Source organism: Bombina bombina, chromosome 3, assembly GCF_027579735.1.
Source record: "Bombina bombina isolate aBomBom1 chromosome 3, aBomBom1.pri, whole genome shotgun sequence".
Classification (NCBI taxonomy): Eukaryota; Metazoa; Chordata; class Amphibia; order Anura; family Bombinatoridae; genus Bombina; species Bombina bombina.
In genome coordinates, this window is record NC_069501.1 from 1208963226 (window position 1) to 1208984836 (window position 21611).

The window sequence follows — 21611 nt, forward strand, 5'->3', positions numbered from 1 at the left end:
TGTTATATTATTACACACAGTGCACAAACCACCACATGAATAAAATTAGTGTTATATTATTACACACAGTGCACAAACAAAATACCACATATGGATAAAAATAGTGTTATATTATTACACACAGTGCACAAACCACCACATGAATAAAAATAGTGTTATATTATTACTCACAGTGCACAAACAAAATACCACATATGGATAAAAATAGTGTTATATTATTACACACAGTGCACCAACAAAATACCACATATGGATAAAATAGTGTTATATTATTACACACAGTGCACAAACAAAATACCACATATGGATAAAAATAGTGTTATATTATTACACACAGTGCACAAACAAAATAAAACATATTAATAAAAATATTGTTATATTATTACACACAGTGCACAAACAAAATACCACAAATAAATAAAATAGTGTTATATTATTACACACAGCGCACAAACAAAATACCACATATGAATAAAAATAGTGTTATATTATTACACACAGTGCACCAACAAAATACCACATATGGATAAAAATAGTGTTATATTATTACACACAGTGCACAAACAAAATACCACATATGGATAAAAATAGTGTTATTACACACAGTGCACAAACAAAATACCACATATGGATAAAAATAGTGTTATATTATTACACACAGTGCACAAACAAAATACCACAAATGAATAAAATAGTGTTATATTATTACACATAGTGCACAAACAAAATACCACATATAAATAAAAAAAATCATTACACACAGTGCACAAACAAAATACCACATATGAATAAAAATAGTTATATTATTACACACAGTGCACAAACAACCACATGAATAAAAATAGTGTTATAATATTACACATAGTGCACAAACAAAATACCTCATATAAATAAAAAAATAATATTACACACAGTGCACAAACAAAATATCACATACGAATAAAAATATTGTTGTATTATTACACACAGTGCACAAACAAAATACCACAAATTAATAAAATAGTGTTATATTATTACACACAGTGCACAAACAACCACATGGATAAAAAGAGTGTTATATTATTACACACAGTGCACAAACAAAATACCACATATGGATAAAAATAGTGTTATTACACACAGTGCACAAACCACCACATGAATAAAAATAGTGTTATATTATTACACACAGTGCACAAACAAAATACCACATATGGATACAGATTGTTATATTATTACACACAGTGCACAAACAAAATACCACATATGGATAAAAATAGTGTTATTACACACAGTGCACAAACAAAATACCACATATGGATACAGATTGTTATATTATTACACACAGTGCACAAACAAAATACCACATATGGATATAAATAGTGTTATATTATTACACACAGTGCACAAACCACCACATGAATAAAAATAGTGTTATATTATTACACACAGTGCACAAACAAAATACCACATATGGATAAAAATAGTGTTATATTATTACACACAGTGCGCAAACCACCACATGAATAAAAATAGTGTTATATTATTACTCACAGTGCACAAACAAAATACCACATATGGATACAGATTGTTATATTATTACTCACAGTGCACAAACAAAATACCACATATGGATACAGATTGTTATATTATTACACACAGTGCACAAACAAAATACCACATATGGATACAGATTGTTATATTATTACACACAGTGCACAAACAAAATAGCACATATGGATAAAAATACTGTTATATTATTACACACAGTGCACAAACCACCACATGAATCAAAATAATGTTATATTATTACTCACAGTGCACAAACAAAATACCACATATGGATACAGATTGTTATATTATTACACACAGTGCACAAACAAAATACCACATATGGATAAAAATAGTGTTATATTATTACACACAGTGCACAAACCACCACATGAATAAAAATAGTGTTATATTATTACTCACAGTGCACAAACAAAATACCACATATGGATACAGATTGTTATATTATTACACACAGTGCACAAACAAAATACCACATATGGATAAAAATAGTGTTATATTATTACACACAATGCACAAACAAAATACCACATATGGATAAAAATAGTGTTGTATTATTACTCACAGTGCACACACAAAATACCACAAATTAATACAAATATTGTTATTTTATTACACACAGTGCACAAACAAAATACCACATATGGATACAGATTGTTATATTATTACACACAGTGCACATATGGATAAAAATAGTGTTATAGTATTACACACAGTACACAAACCACCACATGAATAAAAATAGTGTTATATTATTACATACAGTGCACAAACAAAATGCCACATATGAATAAAATAATGAGGTAAGATGGATTCAAGAGTCCTTTTATTCCGCACAATTTCTTTAACCTTAAAAAACAAAAGCGAACAACTAAGGATTATAGTTCAACAATGTAGTAAGGTGGGCAATCTCCTATCTATAGATACAGGTACTCACGCTCTTCAGCGCTACGTCTAGCTCTAGGATTACAGCACTATATGAAATACTCTCAGGCATCCAGGTCCACTTCTTTATTTAAAACAATATTAAAAACATATTAAATAATAAAATAAAACATAGAGCCACTTTATCTGGTTACTCAATCCGATAACATGTGTGCAGAACTCCGCCCACTTTGGGCATGTTTAGCACAAAATCTGTGGGTGGATTTGTCAAGTGATGCTGAATATGTAAAGAGCTTCTTTGGGAAACTGCATGAATACTTTTTCTCGTTTTCTTATTACCGATATTATACTCCCATATAAGTCCATCTTTGGATACATTTTTAAGATATAGATGACATTTCTCCTATGTACCACCAATTGTTTTGCCTGACCACTCTTTCTTTTTGCTATTTCGAACACCAAAGTGCAGGCATATCATGCTGCCATCCACCATCTCTATGGCAGGTCTGTGTGTAAATTGAAGTAGTTAGGTTTAGGGCCAGGGATAGGGTTAATAAGATGCTGTGCTAAAGGTAACCGCAGCAAGACGTTTACTGTGAAGAGTATTGCAAACATTACACATTTTAGTTGTAAATAAGAAGATCATCAAATTGACCTATATTTTAGGCAGTAATGAGGATGGGGTGAATTGGCAGTTATTAGCCTGTAAATGCCTCATTTGCATATATGACGTACTACTCCTGGGTGCCTCAGTTTAGAATGAAAATTATTTAGGATTGCCCTAAAGCTGTCATCTGATTTGTCTCTGGCATCTGATTGGTCTACCTCATGATCCTGTACGGAACTGTCATGTATCCTTGGGATTGTGATTCCTAAAGTCATCAAAACAAAACCACAATTACATAAATGAGATGCATGAGATATGTAGGTCATGTAGACTGGTTGCACAGGATCAGATTACAGAGTTATAAATCCCATGCCATAGACACTTGAAGATCCTGAATTTATTTTTCTCTAGAGCAGAAAGGCTATCTAGCAGTGGAATTTAAGCACATAACGTGCTGGGAACAGGTGCCTGGGCAGCTACATTCTATACCCTCACGTTTTAGAGCTTTCCCTGTGATTGCTGTGATAATATTAGCATACTGGCTTTGTTAGGATATTAATGTGATTCATTCATTGCATTTCCTTAACCTGCTTTGTGTGTCTGTACAACTGCTAAGGATGTTTCTTAGTTACTGAATATTTGCAAGAGAAAGCAGGAGGCAGCAAGAGATCGTGTGAATCATGTGACTAGAGAGTGAAACGTTTGTGAGGCTATAGCCGTGGTAGAAAGGAGACCCAAGTCCAGATAAGGAAAGTGTGTGCAGCCAGGGAAAGCAAGGATGGAGCGAACCCGAGCAGGGAGACTGGATGGAGTGAAATGGGCTCAAATAGCACAAACATGCAGCCATATTTATATCATTTGTATATTTTATAATAAGTAAGGAGGCCCAACAATTTGCCTCAGCATTCGGGTCATTTTAGCACTGGATTTATTAAAGTAAAAGTGCAACACATAAATATCTGTGCAAATACAGTGTGTGCAAGAATGTTTTAAACAATGGTATACATAGTTGCAACTTCTGTTGACATAGAGTGTGTTTGCAATTATGTATAACATTGCTCCAAACACAGCTGCCAGATGGCTAAAGACACATGCACGCTCCTGAGCTCACCTAGGATTACCCTTTAACACAGGATACCAAGAGAACTAAGCATAATTGATAATAGAAGTAAATTGGAACGTTGTTTAAAATGTCATGCTCTATCCAAAATTTTAATTTTGACTTTACTTTAAAGGGACAGCAAAGTCAAAAGTAAATCTTTATGATTTAGATAGAATGTGCAATTTTAAACATATTTCCAGTTTACTTCTATCACATATGCTTTGTTTTCTTGGTTCTCCTTTGTTAAAGAGTAAATCTAGGAAGGCTCATATGGGCTCAGGAGCGTGCATGTGTCTTTAGTACTCTAAAGCAGCAGTGACAGAAACAATGTATTACTGCTACGTACATTTTTGCAAAACAATGCTGCCATAGAGTACTAAAGACACATGCACGCTCCTGAGCCCATATGAGCCTTCCTAGATTTACTCTTTAACAAAGGATACCAAGAGAACAAAGCACATTTGATAACAGAAGTAAATTGGAAAGTTGTTGAAAATCCCATGCTCTACCTGAATCATGAAAAGTTTAATTTTGACTTTACTGTCCCTTAAGTGGATACTGAGGTAGGATCAGGAGCGTGCACATATCTTGATCACTTTATGTATAGCCATATAGCTCTTGCACAGTCCTGAACCTAAAGTATCTCAGTATGCATTCAACAAGGATACCAAAGTAAAGAGGTAAATTTGATAACAGAAATAAATTAGTACGATTTTTAAAATTGCCGGCTCTATCTGAATCATGGAAGTTTCCCTTAAATTCCTGTGCAAACTATTCTGGAGCTAATTAGCCCAAGTGCATAATAAATGTTCATAGTATCTATGCACCAATCAAAAGCTTACGTTCCTTTAAACCTGTATTTTTTTCTTCTCATAAAGTGGTCATGGTTTAAATGGGTGAATTTAATTATGTAGTACAGGTGGTTGCTTAATATCACTTTCATATTATTTATGTTTTAGAATGAAACTAATCAGATCCGAGCAGATACCAAACTGGATATGAACCTAGAAAGAAGCCGTCTGACAGACATGGTATGTTTATATAGTAGACAGCCATTGGTAAATGCAATTTATAGAAGATTTTTAAAAGAATAAACAAAGTTATTTATAGTTATTCTTCATATTTTTTTTTATCCTTTTAAAATGTATTTCTTAGAGTAATATGGGCAACTCAGTGCCTTGTATTACAGAACCTCAGGAATTGTATAATGATGGTGGCTCTCTGCTGCCATCTTGTGGCCATATTGCAAAACGTCTCATTTAAATCTGGTGCATTGGAACTATATAAAAATATTATCTGCAATATTTTACTTTATAATAATCGTTTATCTCAACTGCCAACTACAACTGCTTTTTTCTTTTATCCAGAAGAGTGAAGAAAACCAAACAATTACACATTTAAATGCCAATGATAATACATCTAAATGATTTAAAAAGAAAAGCTCAGTGGCGTCCCTTCCATATTCAATGCTCCGATCGCCTCCTAATTAAAGTATTCAGAAAAATATAGAACTGCAACACAGAGTGATTAATCTCCCCTGGGACATATTTAATTTTGCTTTATATAAGTTTTTGTGCGATTCAAAAGTATGTGCTGAATTGTCCCTTTTAGGACAAGTGAGCCAATCAGGAGTATCAGCCCCCCTCTTGTATGGGTTAAATACATGGGAAGCTATAGTCGGTAGTGCAAAAACGTGACAGCGTGTAATTGTGTATTAGAATGTCCCTTTAAAAATGCTTACAGTTAACCCTTATTTACAGCCAATGAAGTGTGTATAGTTGTGACGTACAGATGACACGACCATGTCTTCATGAATATAACTTGTACAATTGTATATATTTATTACTTTTAATACATTTGCATTTTTAGTTTACAGAACAAGAAAAGAAATTTATGGAAACCAGCACAGATTTTCACAAAAAGGTAAGGAATTTCCAATAGTTTGATCAGATTGTAATAGTTGGGTTTTGTCATAAAGGGCAAAACATTAATATTTAGTATTCTGAGTGGGACTTACTTTAGCATGGTACACGTATCTTATATGTATTTACTGCTAAAAAAACAATTATCAATAATATTCTAATTGATCAAAATTATTCATAGTTTGTTAAAAGGGACATAACTTCATAACCAGTTTACTTCTATTACCAAATTTGCTTCATTCTCTTGATATCATTTGTTGAAGGAGCAGCAATGCACTACTGGTTTCTAACTGAACACATGGGTGAGCCAATTACAATAGGTATATATATGTTGCCACCAATCAGCAGCTAGAACCTAGGTTCTTTGCTGCTCCTGAGCTTCCATAGATAAACCTTTCAGCAAATAAAAACAACAGAAGGAAGCAAATTGAATAATAGAAGTAAATTGGAAAGTTGTTTAAAATTGTATGTTCTACCTAAATCATGAAAAAAAAAATTGGGTAAGCTTTTTAACAAATGATACCAAGAAAATTAAGCAAATAAGATGCTAGTTTGAAAGTTTTTTTCAAATTGCATCTGAATTATAAAAATGTAATTTTGATTTTACTTCCCTTTGGTTCCACAAATTATCATTCAATCCATTTATGTTAAAATATGCAATTAAAGGGACAGTAAACCTTAAAAATAATGTTATATAATTCTGCACATAGTGCAGAATTATATAACATTATATTAGCCAAACATTATTAAAACATAATTTCCCCTATTCATTTTTTTTAAAAAAAGCGCTGTTTCACAGACCCGCTTTCTGCTCTCTGCTGAGCGGGTCTGTTATATTTACTCAGCGCATCGGGCCAGCTGTATAGTCAAAGCCCAGCCCGACCGCGCCATAAGACTAAGTGCAGCTCGCTCCTGTGACAGCCCCGCTCAGCAGAGAGCGGGTCTGTGAAACAGCGCTTTTTTTTAAAAAATGAATAGGGGAAATTATGTTTTAATAATGTTTGACTAATATAATGTTATATAATTCTGCACTATGTGCAGAATTATATAACATTATTTTAAAGTTTACTGACACTTTAATGTATGTGTTTGATAGAGTAAAGCAGACATCCTCAAACTTGGCCCTCCAGAGGTTTTGGAACTACATTTCCCATGATGCTCAGCCAACTGACATGCTGGCTGAGCATCATGGGAAATGTAGTTCCAAAACCTCTGGCGGGCCAATTTTGAGAATGTCTGGCTTCAAGGGACATTCCAGCCAAAATTGGAATCCACATGGATGGATTTCAGTTTTGAATAGAAGAAGTTTTGTAATATAGATGTATTAGCAAAAAATGCTTCTAATAAAAGATATAGCTGTTTCAAATGTGTATTTAAGTATGCACCGTGCAGCAGCATTTTAAACACAGCAATTGTTTAGAGCGTCTAGGGTGCTTGTACCATCTGGTAATGACTCAATTTTATAATTGCTGACATAATACATGCCCCACTGGGGCGCTGAGCAGCTGCAGTATTTAAATTGCTGGTGCATTGAGAATATCTAGCTATGCTTATCATGCATGTGCAGAGAAAATGCTAATACTAAAGCAGTGATATATTTTACTAGAAGCATTTGTGCCAATACATCTATATTGTAAATATGTTTGTATTCAAAGATGTAATTCATCTATGTGCATTTACATTTTGACCAGAATATCCCTCTAGGTAACATTTATAAATAACAGAAAACGTTACAATATTGCAGCTGCCCCACCTGGCTACTTCATAATGTCACCCATCTGGTAACAATCAGCTGTGTAGGACACTGGAGAGAGCGTAGGGACATGTTAAAGTTATGAGCATGTGTATATTTTTTAATATTAAGGTCCATTTGCAATTACTAATATAATAGTCTGTGCGAAAATATCCTAATCTTTTCAGGATTCAGAAATCTGCAATCTCTATTTTAATGCAGTTGTTTTTTGTTAGTTTGTTTTGAGTATTATGTAATTTGCATCACATTTTAAATATTAAAGCAAATATATCCGCACAGAAGCCTGCAATTGTCAGTGTATTGTTTAAAATCACATTACACAAACTGAATGAAACCCTATCCTTTAAATTAGGTTACAGACTAGTTCGTTCAGCAAGTTTTAATTTGCCATCAAATGCACCAGAGGTTGTAGTATTATTTATAGCCATCAAATACACCAGAGGTTGTAGTATTATTTATAGCCATCAAATACACCAGAGGTTGTAGTATTATTTATAGCCATCAAATACACCAGAGGTTGTAGTATTATTTATAGCCATCAAATACACCAGAGGTTGTAGTATTATTTATAGCCATCAAATGCACCAGAGGTTGTAGTATTATTATAGTTAGAAGAAGAAGCGCTTGTTAGTATATTTAGCTTCGCTTTTCTGGTGAATTGGATTCGTGCCAACTAGTGTCTGCAGAGTTCCGGTTCTGTTAGGGGGAACAACTCCTGTCTAAGCAGTGAGGGTTGATTCTTCAGACAGGTAGGCACCTCAGTAAAGTACTGCTGAGGGGTAGAGGTGATCTGCAGGGCTATTTTCTATTTCTGTATTACATACGCTAATAAAGGAAAAAAGTTACCGTTTTTAACATTTAAAGAGACAGTAACTTTTTCTCTTGTTAAGTGTATCCAGTCCACGGATCATCCATTACTTGTGGGATATTCTCCTTCCCAACAGGAAGTTGCAAGAGGATCACCCACAGCAGAGCTGCTATATAGCTCCTCCCCTCACTGCCATATCCAGTCATTCTCTTGCAACTCTCAACTAAGATGGAGGTCGTAAAAGGACTGTGGTGTTTTATACTTAGTTTATTTCTTCAATCAAAAGTTTGTTATTTTTAAATGGTACCGGAGTGTACTGTTTATCTCAGGCAGTATTTAGAAGAAGAATCTGCCTGCGTTTTCTATGATCTTAGCAGAAGTAACTAAGATCCTTTGCTGTTCTCACATATTCTGGGGAGTGAGGTAACTTCAGAGGGGGAATAGCGTGCAGGTTTTCCTGTAATAAGGTATGTGCAGTTAAAATATTTTTCTAGGGATGGAATTTGCTAGAAAATGCTGCTGATACCGAAGTAATGTAAGTAAAGCCTTAAATACAGTGATAGCGACTGGTATCAGGCTTATTAATAGAGATACATACTCTTATAAAAGTGTATTTTAAAACGTTTGCTGGCATGTTTAATCGTTTTTTTACATATGTTTGGTGATAAAACTTATTGGGGCCTAGTTTTTTCCACATGGCTGGCTTGAATTTTGCCTAGAAACAGTTCCCTGAGGCTCCCCACTGTTGTAATATGAGTGGGAGGGGCCTATTTGGGCGTTTTTTTGCACAGCAAAAATTACAGACACAGACATCCAGCTTCTTCCTGCATGATCCAGGACTTCTCTGAAGGGCTCTGAAGGGCTCAAAAGGCTTCAAAAGTCGTATTGAGGGAGGTAAAAAGCCACAGTAGAGCTGTGGCAGTTGTTGTGACTGTTTAAAAAACGTTTTTGTCATTTGTTATTCCGTTTTTGGTATTAAGGGGTTAGTATTCATGTTCAGGAACTGTCCACCCAGACTAAAACAAAAGTTTTAGACTTTAGGACGGCAGATTTTTCATTAATGGAAGAATACCTAAAAAACTTTTTAAAGGGGAAAACTCTTATTACAGGGCTTCAAGAACAGTGGGAATTTGTGAAAGGTGCCATTTTAGATGCAACCGCACACTGTATTAGACATGTCTGTAAAAGAAAGCGGAAACCAATTTGTTTTTCCAAAGAAGTAGCACATGCTGTAAAGACAAAAAAGATAGCTTATAAAAATTACAGACACACACAAGCAGATGATGATATGAAAATATGGAGACTCCAACAAAAAAAGACTAAGCAGTTAATTAGGAAGGTTAAAGCTCATGCAGAAGAGAAGATAGCACAGTCAGTAAAACATGGGGACAAAACATTCTTTAGATATATCAGTGAAAGAAGAAAAAATAAGGTAGGAATAGTAAAATTGAAATCAGTTGATGGTAGAATAATAGAAGGAGATAAGCAGATTGCAGACTGTCTCAATGATTACTTCTGTTCTGTTTTCACTAAAGATTGTGAAGATACAATGTCTACATTAAGGGATGCTACGCAAAATAGAAACAAGCTTAACAGTAATCTTTTAACAGAGGATGAGGTTTTGTTAGCATTATCAAAAATAAATGTTACAAAGGCAGTGGGTCCTGATAATATTCATCCAAGGGTTTTAAAAGAACTTCGATCAGTGCTAACTGTCCCATTAACTGATCTGTTTAATCAGTCACTATTAACAGGAGCTGTCCCAGATGATTGGAGAATAGCAAATGTAATACCTCTTCATAAAAAGGGCAGTAGAGAAGAATCTGGCAACTACAGGCCAGTTAGTTTAACTTCAGTAGTAGGGAAATTAATGGAAAGCCTCTTAAAAGCAAGAATTATGACTTACATAAAGACAAACAATTTAGAGGACCAAAATCAGCATGGTTTTACTTCAGAGAGATCATGTCAGACTAATCTAATTGACTTCTTTGATTATGTAACAAAAGTATTAGACAAGGGAGGAGCAGTTGATGTAGCATATCTAGATTTCAGCAAAGCATTTGACACCGTCCCACACAATAAACTTATTCACAAACTATATCTCCTTGGTCTAGATTCAAAAATTGTGAACTGGGTGGAATGCTGGCTTAACAAAGTGTCTTAGTAAATGGAGTTCATTCAGCAGAGGGGGCTGTTACTAGTGGTGTTCCTCAGGGGTCAGTTCTGGGGCCTGTTTTGTTTAACATATTTATCTGCGATATCAGCAAAGGGCTACAGGGGAAAGTATGTCTCTTTGCAGATGATACAAAAATTTGCAACAGAGTGGATGTTCCAGGGGGGGTAGACAAAATGAGAAGTGATATACAACAATTGGAGGATTGGACAAACGACTGGGATCTAAAGTTTAACACAGCAAAGTGTAAAATAATGCATTTAGGGAAGAAAAATCCAAATGTTAATTACAGACTCAATGACACTTTACTGACTGTTACAGACGAGGAACAGGACTTGGGAATTATTATTTCAGATGATTTAAAACTTAGTAAACAATGTAGTAATGCAGCGAGTAAGGCTAGCAGAATGCTTGGATGTATTGGTAGAGGTATTTGCAGCAGAAATAGTAAGGTTCTTATGCCACTTTATAGATCATTAGTTAGGCCTCATCTTGAGTATTGTGTGCAGTTCTGGAAGCCATATCTTCAGAAGGATATTAACAAACTTGAATCTGTGCAAAGGAGGGCTACCAAAATGGTACATGGTCTAAAAAATAAAACTTACCAGGATAGGCTCAATGACCTAAATATGTATAGCTTAGAGGAGAGAAGGGAAAGAGGTGATATGATAGCAACTTTCAAGTACATTAAAGGGTTTAGTAAAACCGAGGCTGTGGGTATTTTACATAAAATGGAAAATTCAAGAACAAGGGGTCATGAGCTCAAGCTAAAGGGTAGTAGATTCAGGAGTAATTTGAGGAAGCACTTCTTTACAGAAAGAGTGATTGATTTATGGAATAAACTTCCTCAAGAGGTAGTAGCAACAAACACTGTGGGGGACTTTAAAAATGCATGGGACAAGCATAGGGCTATCCTACGGACTGGATAAGTTTATACTGTTAGGTAAGGTCGGGCAGACTTGCTGGGCCTATGGCTCTTATCTGCCATCAATATCTATGTTTCTATGTTTAATCATCCATTTGCAAGTGGGTGCAATGCTCTGCTAACTTATTACATACACTGTAAAAATTTCGTTAGTGTAACTGCATTTTTTCACTGTTATTTCAAAATTTGGGAAAATTTGTGTTTCTTAAAGGCGCAGTAACGTTTTTTATATTGCTTGTAAACTTGTTTTAAAGTGTTTTCCAAGCTTGCTAGTCTCATTGCTAGTCTGTTTAAACATGTCTGACACAGAGGAACCTACTTGTTCATTATGTTTGAAAGCCATGGTGGAGCCCCATAGGAGAATGTGTACTAAATGTATTGATTTCACCTTAAACAGTAAAGATCAGTCTTTATCTATAAAAGAATTATCACCAGAGGGTTCTGTTGAGGGGGAAGTTATGCCGACTAACTCTCCCCACGTGTCAGACCCTGCGCCTCCCGCTCAGGGGACGCACGCTAATATGGCGCCAATTACATCAGGGACGCCCATAGCGATTACCTTGCAGGACATGGCTACAATCATGAATAATACCCTGTCAGAGGTATTATCTAGATCAGTGGTTCTCAACCAAAGTGACCTCAAGGCCCGGTACATTTTAGCTAGACATGTCCAGGGCCCGGTAGTTTATATATATATATATATATATATATATATATATATATATATATATATATATATATATATATATATAAAGTGAGCAGCAGAGGCGGGCTGATCAGCCAGGCAAATAGGACCTGGGCCGAGGGACCAGCAAGTAGGGGGGCCCACAAATGGCACCTCCACGGATCCTGGTGCATTCCTGAAGCTGGAGTTTTCAGTTGCCCTATCAGTAACTAAGCAAAAAAAGTGTGGGTTTAGAGGGGCCCTGGCGGGGGTCTGTCGCTGTGAGGGCCATGGAGTGTGGGGTCTGGCCCTGGAGGTTGGGTACCCTTTCTCTGGACCTTAATGTTGGGGGTCCTGGCTCTGGAGGTTGAGGGGCCTGTTGGGGGCAGGGCAGGGAGGCTACCATGTTCATTTGCATAAAATGTAATACATTTTGGTCAGTGTGAGACAGTGTTCCTGGGACCTTGATTGGTATCAGTCTGCCCTTGGTGTGCAGTGGGGTAAGAGTGTGCAGTGGGGGCATGACAGGCCGGGGCCCACCAGCAGGGCTATCACGGCCCGGTACTGGGCCACGGCCCGGCTGTTGAGAAACCAGGATCTAGATTGCCTGAATTAAGAGGCAAGCGCGATAGCTCTGGGGTTAGGAGAGATACAGAGCGCGCAAATGCTGTTAGAGCCATGTCTGATACTGCGTCACAGTATGCAGAACATGAGGACGGAGAGCTTCAGTCTGTGGGTGACATCTCTGACTCGGGGAAACCTGATTCAGAGATTTCTAATTTTAAATTTAAGCTTGAGAACCTCCGTGTATTGCTTGGGGAGGTATTAGCTGCTCTGAATGACTGTAACACAGTTGCAATTCCAGAGAAATTTTGTAGGCTGGATAGATACTATGCGGTGCCGGTGTGTACTGACGTTTTTCCTATACCTAAAAGGCTTACAGAAATTATTAGCAAGGAGTGGGATAGACCCGGTGTGCCCTTTTCCCCACCTCCTATATTTAGAAAAATGTTTCCAATAGACGCCACTACACGGGACTTATGGCAGACGGTCCCTAAGGTGGAGGGAGCAGTTTCTACTTTAGCAAAGCGTACCACTATCCCGGTTGAGGACAGTTGTGCTTTTTCAGATCCAATGGATAAAAAATTGGAGGATTACCTTAAGAAAATGTTTATTCAACAAGGTTTTATTTTACAGCCCCTTGCATGCATTGCGCCTGTCACTGCTGCGGCGGCATTCTGGTTTGAGGCCCTGGAAGAGGCCACCCAGACAGCTCCATTGAATGAAATTATTGACAAGCTTAGAACGCTTAAGCTAGCTAACTCATTTGTTTCTGATGCCATTGTTCATTTGACTAAACTAACGGCTAAGAATTCCGGATTCGCCATCCAGGGCGCTATGGTTTAAATCCTGGTCAGCTGACGTGACTTCAAAGTCTAAATTACTCAACATTCCTTTAAAGGGGCAGACCTTATTCAGGCCTGGCTTGAAGGAAATTATTGCTGACATTACTGGAGGCAAGGGTCATACCCTTCCTCAGGACAGGGCCAAATGAAAGGCCAAACAGTCTAATTTTCGTGCCTTTCGAAATTTCAAGGCAGGAGCAGCATCAACTTCCTCCGCTTCAAAACAAGAGGGAACTGTTGCTCATTCCAGACAGGCCTGGAAACCTAACCAGTCCTGGAACAAGGGCAAGCAGGCCAGAAAGCCTGCTGCTGCCCCCAAGACAGCATGAAGGAACGGCCCCCTATCCGGAAACGGATCTAGTGGGGGGCAGACTTTCTCTCATGCGCCCAGGCGTGGGCAAGAGATGTTCAGGATCCCTGGGCGTTGGAGATCATATCTCAGGGATATCTTCTGGACTTCAAAGATTCTCCTCCACAAGGGAGATTTCATCTTTCAAGGTTATCAGCAAACCAGATAAAGAAAGAGGCATTCCTAAGCTGTGTGCAAGACCTCCTAGTAATGGGAGTGATCCATCCAGTTCCGCGGACGGAACAAGGACAGGGATTTTATTCAAATCTGTTTGTGGTTCCCAAGAAAGAGGGAACCTTCAGACCAATCTTGGATCTAAAGATCTTAAACAAATTCCTCAGAGTTCCATCATTCAAAATGGAAACTATTCGGACCATCCTACCCATGATCCAAGAGGGTCAGTACATGACCACAGTGGACTTAAAGGATGCCTACCTTCACATACCGATTCACAAAGATCATCATCGGTTCAGAAGGTTTGCCTTTCTAGACAGGCTTTACCAATTTGTAGCTCTTCCCTTTGGGTTGGCCACTGCCCCAAGAATTTTTACAAAGGTTCTGGGCTCACTCCTGGTGGTTCTAAGACCGCGAGGCATAGCGGTGGCTCCGTATCTAGACAACATCCTGATACAGGCGTCAAGCTTTCAAATTGCCAAGTCTCATACAGAGATAGTTCTGGCATTTCTGAGGTTGCATGGGTGGAAAGTGAACGTGGAAAAGAGTTCTCTATCACCACTCACAAGAGTCTCCTTCCTAGGGACTCTTATAGATTCTGTAAGTCCAGGTTATCAAAACTTCTAAATGCTTGCCATGTCCTTCATTCCATTCCACGCCCGTCAGTGGCTCAGTGCATGGAAGTAATCGGCTTAATGGTAGCGGCAATGGACATAGTGCCATTTGCGTGCCTGCATCTCAGACCGCTGCAATTATGCATGTCAGTGGAATGGGGATTACTCAGATTTGTCCCCTCTACTAAATCTGGATCAAGAGACCAGAGATTCTCTTCTCTGGTGGCTTTCTCGGGTCCATCTGTCCAAGGGTATGACCTTTCACAGGCCAGATTGGACGATTGTAACAACAGATGCCAGCCTTCTAGGTTGGGGCGCAGTCTGGAACTCCCTGAAGGCTCAGGGATCGTGGACTCAGGAGGAGAAACTCCTCCCAATAAATATTCTGGAGTTAAGAGCAATATTCAAGGCTCTTCTAGCTTGGCCTCAGTTAGCAACACTGAGGTTCATCAGATTTCAGTCGGACAACATCACGACTGTGGCTTACATCAACCATCAAGGGGGAACCAGGAGTTCCCTAGCGATGTTAGAAGTCTCAAAGATAATTCGCTGGGCAGAGTCTCACTCTTGCCACCTGTTAGCAATCCACATCTCAGGCGTAGAGAACTGGGAGGCGGATTTTCTAAGTCGTCAGACTTTTCATCCAGGGGAGTGGGAACTCCATCCGGAGGTGTTTGCTCAACTGGTCCATCGTTGGGGCAAACCAGAACTGGATCTCATGGCGTCTCGCCAGAACGCCAAGCTTCCTTGTTACGGATCCAGGTCCAGGGACCCGGGAGCAACGCTGATAGATGCTCTAGCAGCTCCTTGGTTCTTCAACCTGGCCTATGTGTTTCCACCGTTTCCTCTGCTCCCTCGACTGATTGCCAAAATCAAACAGGAGAGATCATCGGTGATTCTGATAGCACCTGCGTGGCCACGCAGGACCTGGTATGCAGACCTAGTGGACATGTCATCTCTTCCACCATGGACTCTGCCTCTGAGGCAGGACCTTCTAATACAAGGTCCTTTCAATCATCCAAATCTAATTTCTCTGAGACTGACTGCATGGAGATTGAACGCTTGATTCTATCAAGGCGTGGCTTCTCAGAGTCAGTCATTGATACCTTAATACAGGCTCGGAAGCCTGTCACCAGGAAAATCTACCATAAGATATGGAGTAAATATCTTTATTGGTGTGAATCCAAGAGTTACTCATGGAGTAAGGTTAGGATTCCTAGGATATTGTCCTTTCTCCAAGAGGGTTTGGACAAAGGCTTATCAGCTAGTTCTTTAAAAGGACAGATCTCTGCTCTGTCTATTCTTTTGCACAAGCGTCTGGCAGAAGTTCCAGACGTCCAGGCATTTTGTCAGGCTTTGGTTAGGATTAAGCCTGTGTTTAAAACTGTTGCTCCCCCGTGGAGCTTAAACTTGGTTCTTAAAGTTCTTCAGGGAGTTCCGTTTGAACCCCTTCATTCCATTGATATTAAACTTTTATCTTGGAAAGTTCTGTTTTTGATGGCTATTTCCTTGGCTCGAAGAGTCTCTGAGTTATCTGCCTTACATTGTGATTCTCCTTATCTGATTTTTCATTCAGACAAGGTAGTTCTGCGTACCAAACCTGGGTTTTTACCTAAGGTGGTTTCTAACAGGAATATCAATCAAGAGATTGTTGTTCCATCATTGTGTCCTAATCCTTCTTCAAAGAAGGAACGTCTTTTGCATAATCTGGACGTAGTCCGTGCCTTGAAGTTTTACTTACAGGCTACTAAAGATTTTCGTCAAACATCTGCCCTGTTTGTCGTTTACTCTGGACAGAGGAGAGGTCAAAAAGCTTTGACAACCTCTCTCTCCTTTTGGCTTCGGAGCATAATACGCTTAGCCTATGAGACTGCTGGACAGCAGCCCCCTGAAAGGATTACAGCTCATTCTACTAGAGCTGTGGCTTCCACCTGGGCCTTTAAAAATGAGGCCTCTGTTGAACAGATTTGCAAGGCTGCGACTTGGTCTTCGCTTCACACCTTTTCAAAATTTTACAAATTTGACACTTTTGCTTCTTTGGAGGCTGTTTTTGGGAGAAAGGTTCTACAGGCAGTGGTTCCTTCCGTTTAAGTTCCTGCCTTGTCCCTCCCATCATCCGTGTACTTTAGCTTTGGTATTGGTATCCCACAAGTAATGGATGATCCATGGACTGGATACACTTAACAAGAGAAAACATAATTTATGCTTAAATGATAAATTTATTTCTCTTGTAGTGTATCCAGTCCACGGCCCGCCCTGTCCTTTTAAGGCAGGTCTAAATTTTAATTAAACTACAGTCACCACTGCACCCTATGGTTTCTCCTTTCTCATCTTGTTTCGGTCGAATGACTGGATATGGCAGTGAGTGGAGGAGCTATATAGCAGCTCTGCTGTGGGTGATCCTCTTGCAACTTCCTGTTGGGAAGGAGAATATCCCACAAGTAATGGATGATCCGTGGACTGGATACACTGCAAGAGAAATAAATTTATCAGGTAAGCATAAATTATGTTTTTGTTCAGCTCTAAAATTGCTTAAAAATTGTTATTTTTGTGATCAATTGTGAGTTAAGATGGACCAAGAGTCCTTGCAAGCTGTCACTTGTTCTTTATGCTTTTATGCCAATGTGGAACCACTAATACCTTCCTGCTCCTCTTGTATTGAGAGGACTTTAAATTATAGGGATAGACTTTTTTGCTGAACCATCATTTTCAAAGGAGGATGCTAAGTCTAATGCCAATGCTCAATATATGCCGCAGCTTTTTCCTCAAGCGTCCCAAATTTTACCGCCCTCACATGCAGTGCCCTGCGCTTCCTCTATAACTTCTGCCGGGGTTACTTTACAAGACATCGCTTCTTTTATGTCTTCTGCAGTTTCAAATGCGTTGTCTACTTTTCCAATGTTGCAGGGAAAGCGTAAGAGGAAAATTAGACATTCAGTAGGTGAGGTTTCTGACGCAGTTCTTGCTATTGCGGATGTTCCCCTCCAGAAGCCTAAGGAGGAGGATACCGTAGTAGCATCTGAAGGCGAAATTTCAGATTCTGACAGTGTAATTCCTCTTGCTGATACTGAAGTTGTATCCTTCAGGTTTAAGCTAGAACTCCTCCGTCTGTTACTTAAGGAGGTTTTAGCTACATTGGACGACAGCGACTCCACGGTCGTCGTTAATCCTAAGAAATCCAGTAAGCTGAACAAATATTTTGAGGTACCTTCCTCGATAGACGTTTTTCCCGGACCAGACCGAGCTTCTGAGATCATTGTTAAGGAGTGGGAGAGACCGGTATACCTTTTTCTCCATCTCCTATATTTAAAAAGATGTTTCCCATAGCCGACTCGGTTAAGGAGGCTTGGCAAACAGCCCCCAAGGTGGAAGGAGTTGTTTCCACCTTAGCTAAGAGAACTACTATACCCATAGAGGATAGTTGTGCTTTCAAAGATCCTATGGACAAAAAATTAGAGGGGTTACTCAAAAAGATGTATGTACACCAGGGCTTACAATGGCAGCCAGCTGTGTGTATTGCTACCGTCACTAGTGCTGCGGCATATTGGTTTGATGCGTTGTCTGATGCTATCAGGACAGAAACTCCCCTGGATGAAATCCAGGATAGGATAAAAGCTCTTAAATTGACTAATTCCTTTATTACGGATGCTTCCCTTCAAGTTATCAAACTGGGAGCAAAGATTTCAGGTTTCTCTGTTCTAGCTTGCAGAGCCTTATGGCTAAAACCTTGGTCTGCGGATGTATCCTCTAAGTCTAAGCTTTTAGCGATTCCTTACAAGGGGAAGACCTTGTTTGGGCCTGGCTTGAAGAAATAATCTCTGATATTATGGGAGGTACGGGTCATCTCCCTCAGGATAAGAGAAACAAACAAAAAGGACAACAGAGTAATTTTCATTCCTTTCAAAATTTCAAGGGAAATTCTTCCTCTTCGGCCTCGAAGCAGGAACAGTCTAAACCTTTATGGACTGTGGATTTAAAGGACACGTACTTGCATGTTCCCATTCACAGGGATCATCACAAGTTTCTAAGATTTGCCTTTCTAGACAAACGCTTCCAATTCGTGGCTCTTCCCTTCGGTCTTGCCACAGCTCCCAGAATTTTCTCAAAGGTTCTGGGATCACTGTTGGCAGTGCTTCGGTTACGGAGCATTGCAGTGGTGCCCTAGCTGGAAGACATCCTAGTCCAGGCGCCATCCTTACACGGAAATGTTGTTATCCTTCCTGCGATCTCCCGGATGGAAGGTATACTTGAAAAGAGTTCCTTAGTCCCAAATACAAGGGTAACTTTCTTGGGAACCATAATAGATTCCCTATCAATGAAGATTTTTCTGACAGAAGTCAGGAAATCAAAGATTTTCGATACTTGTCTTGCTCTTTAGTCTACTCCTCGGCCATCAGTGGCTCAGTGCATGGAGGTAATCAGGCTGATGGTAGCGGCAATGGACATCATTCCATTTGCTTGGTTCCATCTCAGACCTCTGCAGTTAAACATGCTCAGGCAATGGACTGGAGATTATGCAGATTTGTCTCCTTGAATACTTCTGGAGCAGGAGACAAGGGATTCTCTTCAATGGTGGTTGTCTCGGGATCATCTCTCCCAGGGTACCTGCTTTCGCAGACCATCTTGGGGCTCCTTAAAGGCTCAGGGAGTTTGGACTCAGTCAGAGCCTGTTCTACCTATAAATTTTCTGGAACTGAGAGCGATCTTCAATGCTCTTCTGGCTTGGCCCCAATTAGCCTCGGTCCAGTTTATCAGGTTCCAGTCGGACAACATAACTTAAGTGGCTTACATCAATCATCAGGGAGGAACGAGGAGTTCCTTAGCGATGACAGAGGTAACCAAAATAATTCAGTGGGCGGAAACCCACTCTTGCCGTCTGTCGGCGATCCACATCCCAGGGGTGGACAACTGGGAGGCGGACTTCCTGAGCAGGCAGACTTTTCATCCGGGGAAGTTGGAACTCCATCCAGAAGTGTTTTCTAGCCTGATTCTCAAATGGGGTCAGCTGGAATTGGATCTCATGGCAACTCGGCAGAATGCCAAGCTTCCAAGGTACAGGTCGAGGTCCAGGGACCCTCAGGCAGTACTGATAGATGCCCTGGCGGTACCTTGGACCTTCAGTCTAGCATACCTATTTCCTCCGTTTGCTCTTCTTCCTCTGGTTATTGCTCGAATCAAGCAGGAGAGGGCCTCGGTGATCCTCATTGCACCGGCTTGGCCTCACAGGATTTGGTATGCAGATCTGGTGGACATGTCATCGCTGCCACATTGGAGACTTCCGTTGAGGAAGGACCTTCTAATTCAAGGGCCCTTTCATCACCCAAATCTAGTTTCTCTGAAGCTGACTGCTTGGAGATTGAACGCTTAATTTTATCCAAGCGGGGCTTTTCAGAATCTGTCATAGAGACCATGATTCAGGCTCGTAAACCTGTAACTAGAAAGATTTACCATAAGATATGGCGTAAATATCTCTATTGGTGTGAATCCAAGGGCTACTCCTGGAGTAGAGTTAGGATTCCTAGAATTTTGTCCTTTCTTCAAGAGGGTTTGGAGAAAGGATTATCGACAAGTTCCCTAAAGGGTCAAATTTCTGTCTTATCTATTTTGTTACACAACCGTCTGGCAGATGTTCCAGACAATCTTTTTGTCAGGCCTTGGTCAGGATCAGGCCTGTGTTCAAACCTGTTACTCCTCCATGGAGTCTTAATTTGGTTTTCAAAGTTCTTCAAGGGGCTCCGTTTAAACCTATGCATTCCTTAGATATTAAGTTGTTATCTTGGAAAGTTTTATTTCTTGTTGCTATTTCTTCTGCTCGCAGAGTGTTAGAGCTCTCGGCATTGCAGTATGAGTCCCCTTACCTTATTTTTCATTAAGATAAGGTAGTTTTACGTACTAAATTAGGATTTCTTCCTAAGGTTGTTTTTGATCGGAACATTAATCAGGAGATTGTTGTTCCTTCCTTGTGTCCTAATCCTACCTCTCAGAAGGAACGGCTTCTGCACAATTTGGACGTGGTTCGTGCCTTAAAGTTTTATCTGCAGGCGACTAAGGATTTTCGTCAGTCTTCTGCTTTGTTTGTAGTTTTCTCAGGAAAATTTAAGGGACAGAAAGCTACGATTACTTCTCTTTTTGGCTGAAGAGTATCATACGTTTTGCATATGAGACTGCTGGACAGCAGCCTCCGGAGAGAGTTACAGCTCATTCCATGAGGGCTGTTGCTTCCTCATGGGCATTCAAGAATGAAGCTTCTGTGGAACAGATTTGCAAGACTGCAACTTGGTCCTCTCTTCACACTTTTTCAAAATTCTACAAATTTGACACACTTGCCTTGGCTGAGGCCGCTTTTGGGAGAAAGGTTCTTCAAGCAGTGGTGCCTTCCGTTTAGGTTACCTGTCTTGTCCCTCCCTTATCTGTGTACTCTAGCTTGGGTATTGATTACCAATAGTAATTAAGAGGATCCGTGGACTCATCATGTCATTAAAAAGAAAAGAAAATTTATGCTTACCTGATAAATTTATTTATTTTTTTACATGGTGAGTCCACGGCCCGCCCTGTTTTTGAAAGACAGGTTGTTGGTTATTATAAACTTCAGACACCTCTGCACCTTGTTACTTCCTTTTTCTCCTTTACTTCGGTCGAATGACTAGGTCGGGAGGGAAGGGAGGTGATATTTAACAG

General features: G+C 39.4%; 1 protein-coding gene across 1 annotated transcript in view; it reads left to right on the forward strand.

Moving 5' to 3' along the window:
* CCDC90B (coiled-coil domain containing 90B) overlaps positions 1-21611 on the forward strand; it is a 228197-nt gene that overhangs the window by 147702 nt on the left and 58884 nt on the right. Inside the window, exons 6-7 of the mRNA XM_053708664.1 lie at positions 5105-5176; positions 6015-6068. Of these exons, the coding sequence (XP_053564639.1) occupies positions 5105-5176; positions 6015-6068 (126 nt within the window). The remainder of the gene's footprint in view (positions 1-5104; positions 5177-6014; positions 6069-21611) is intronic.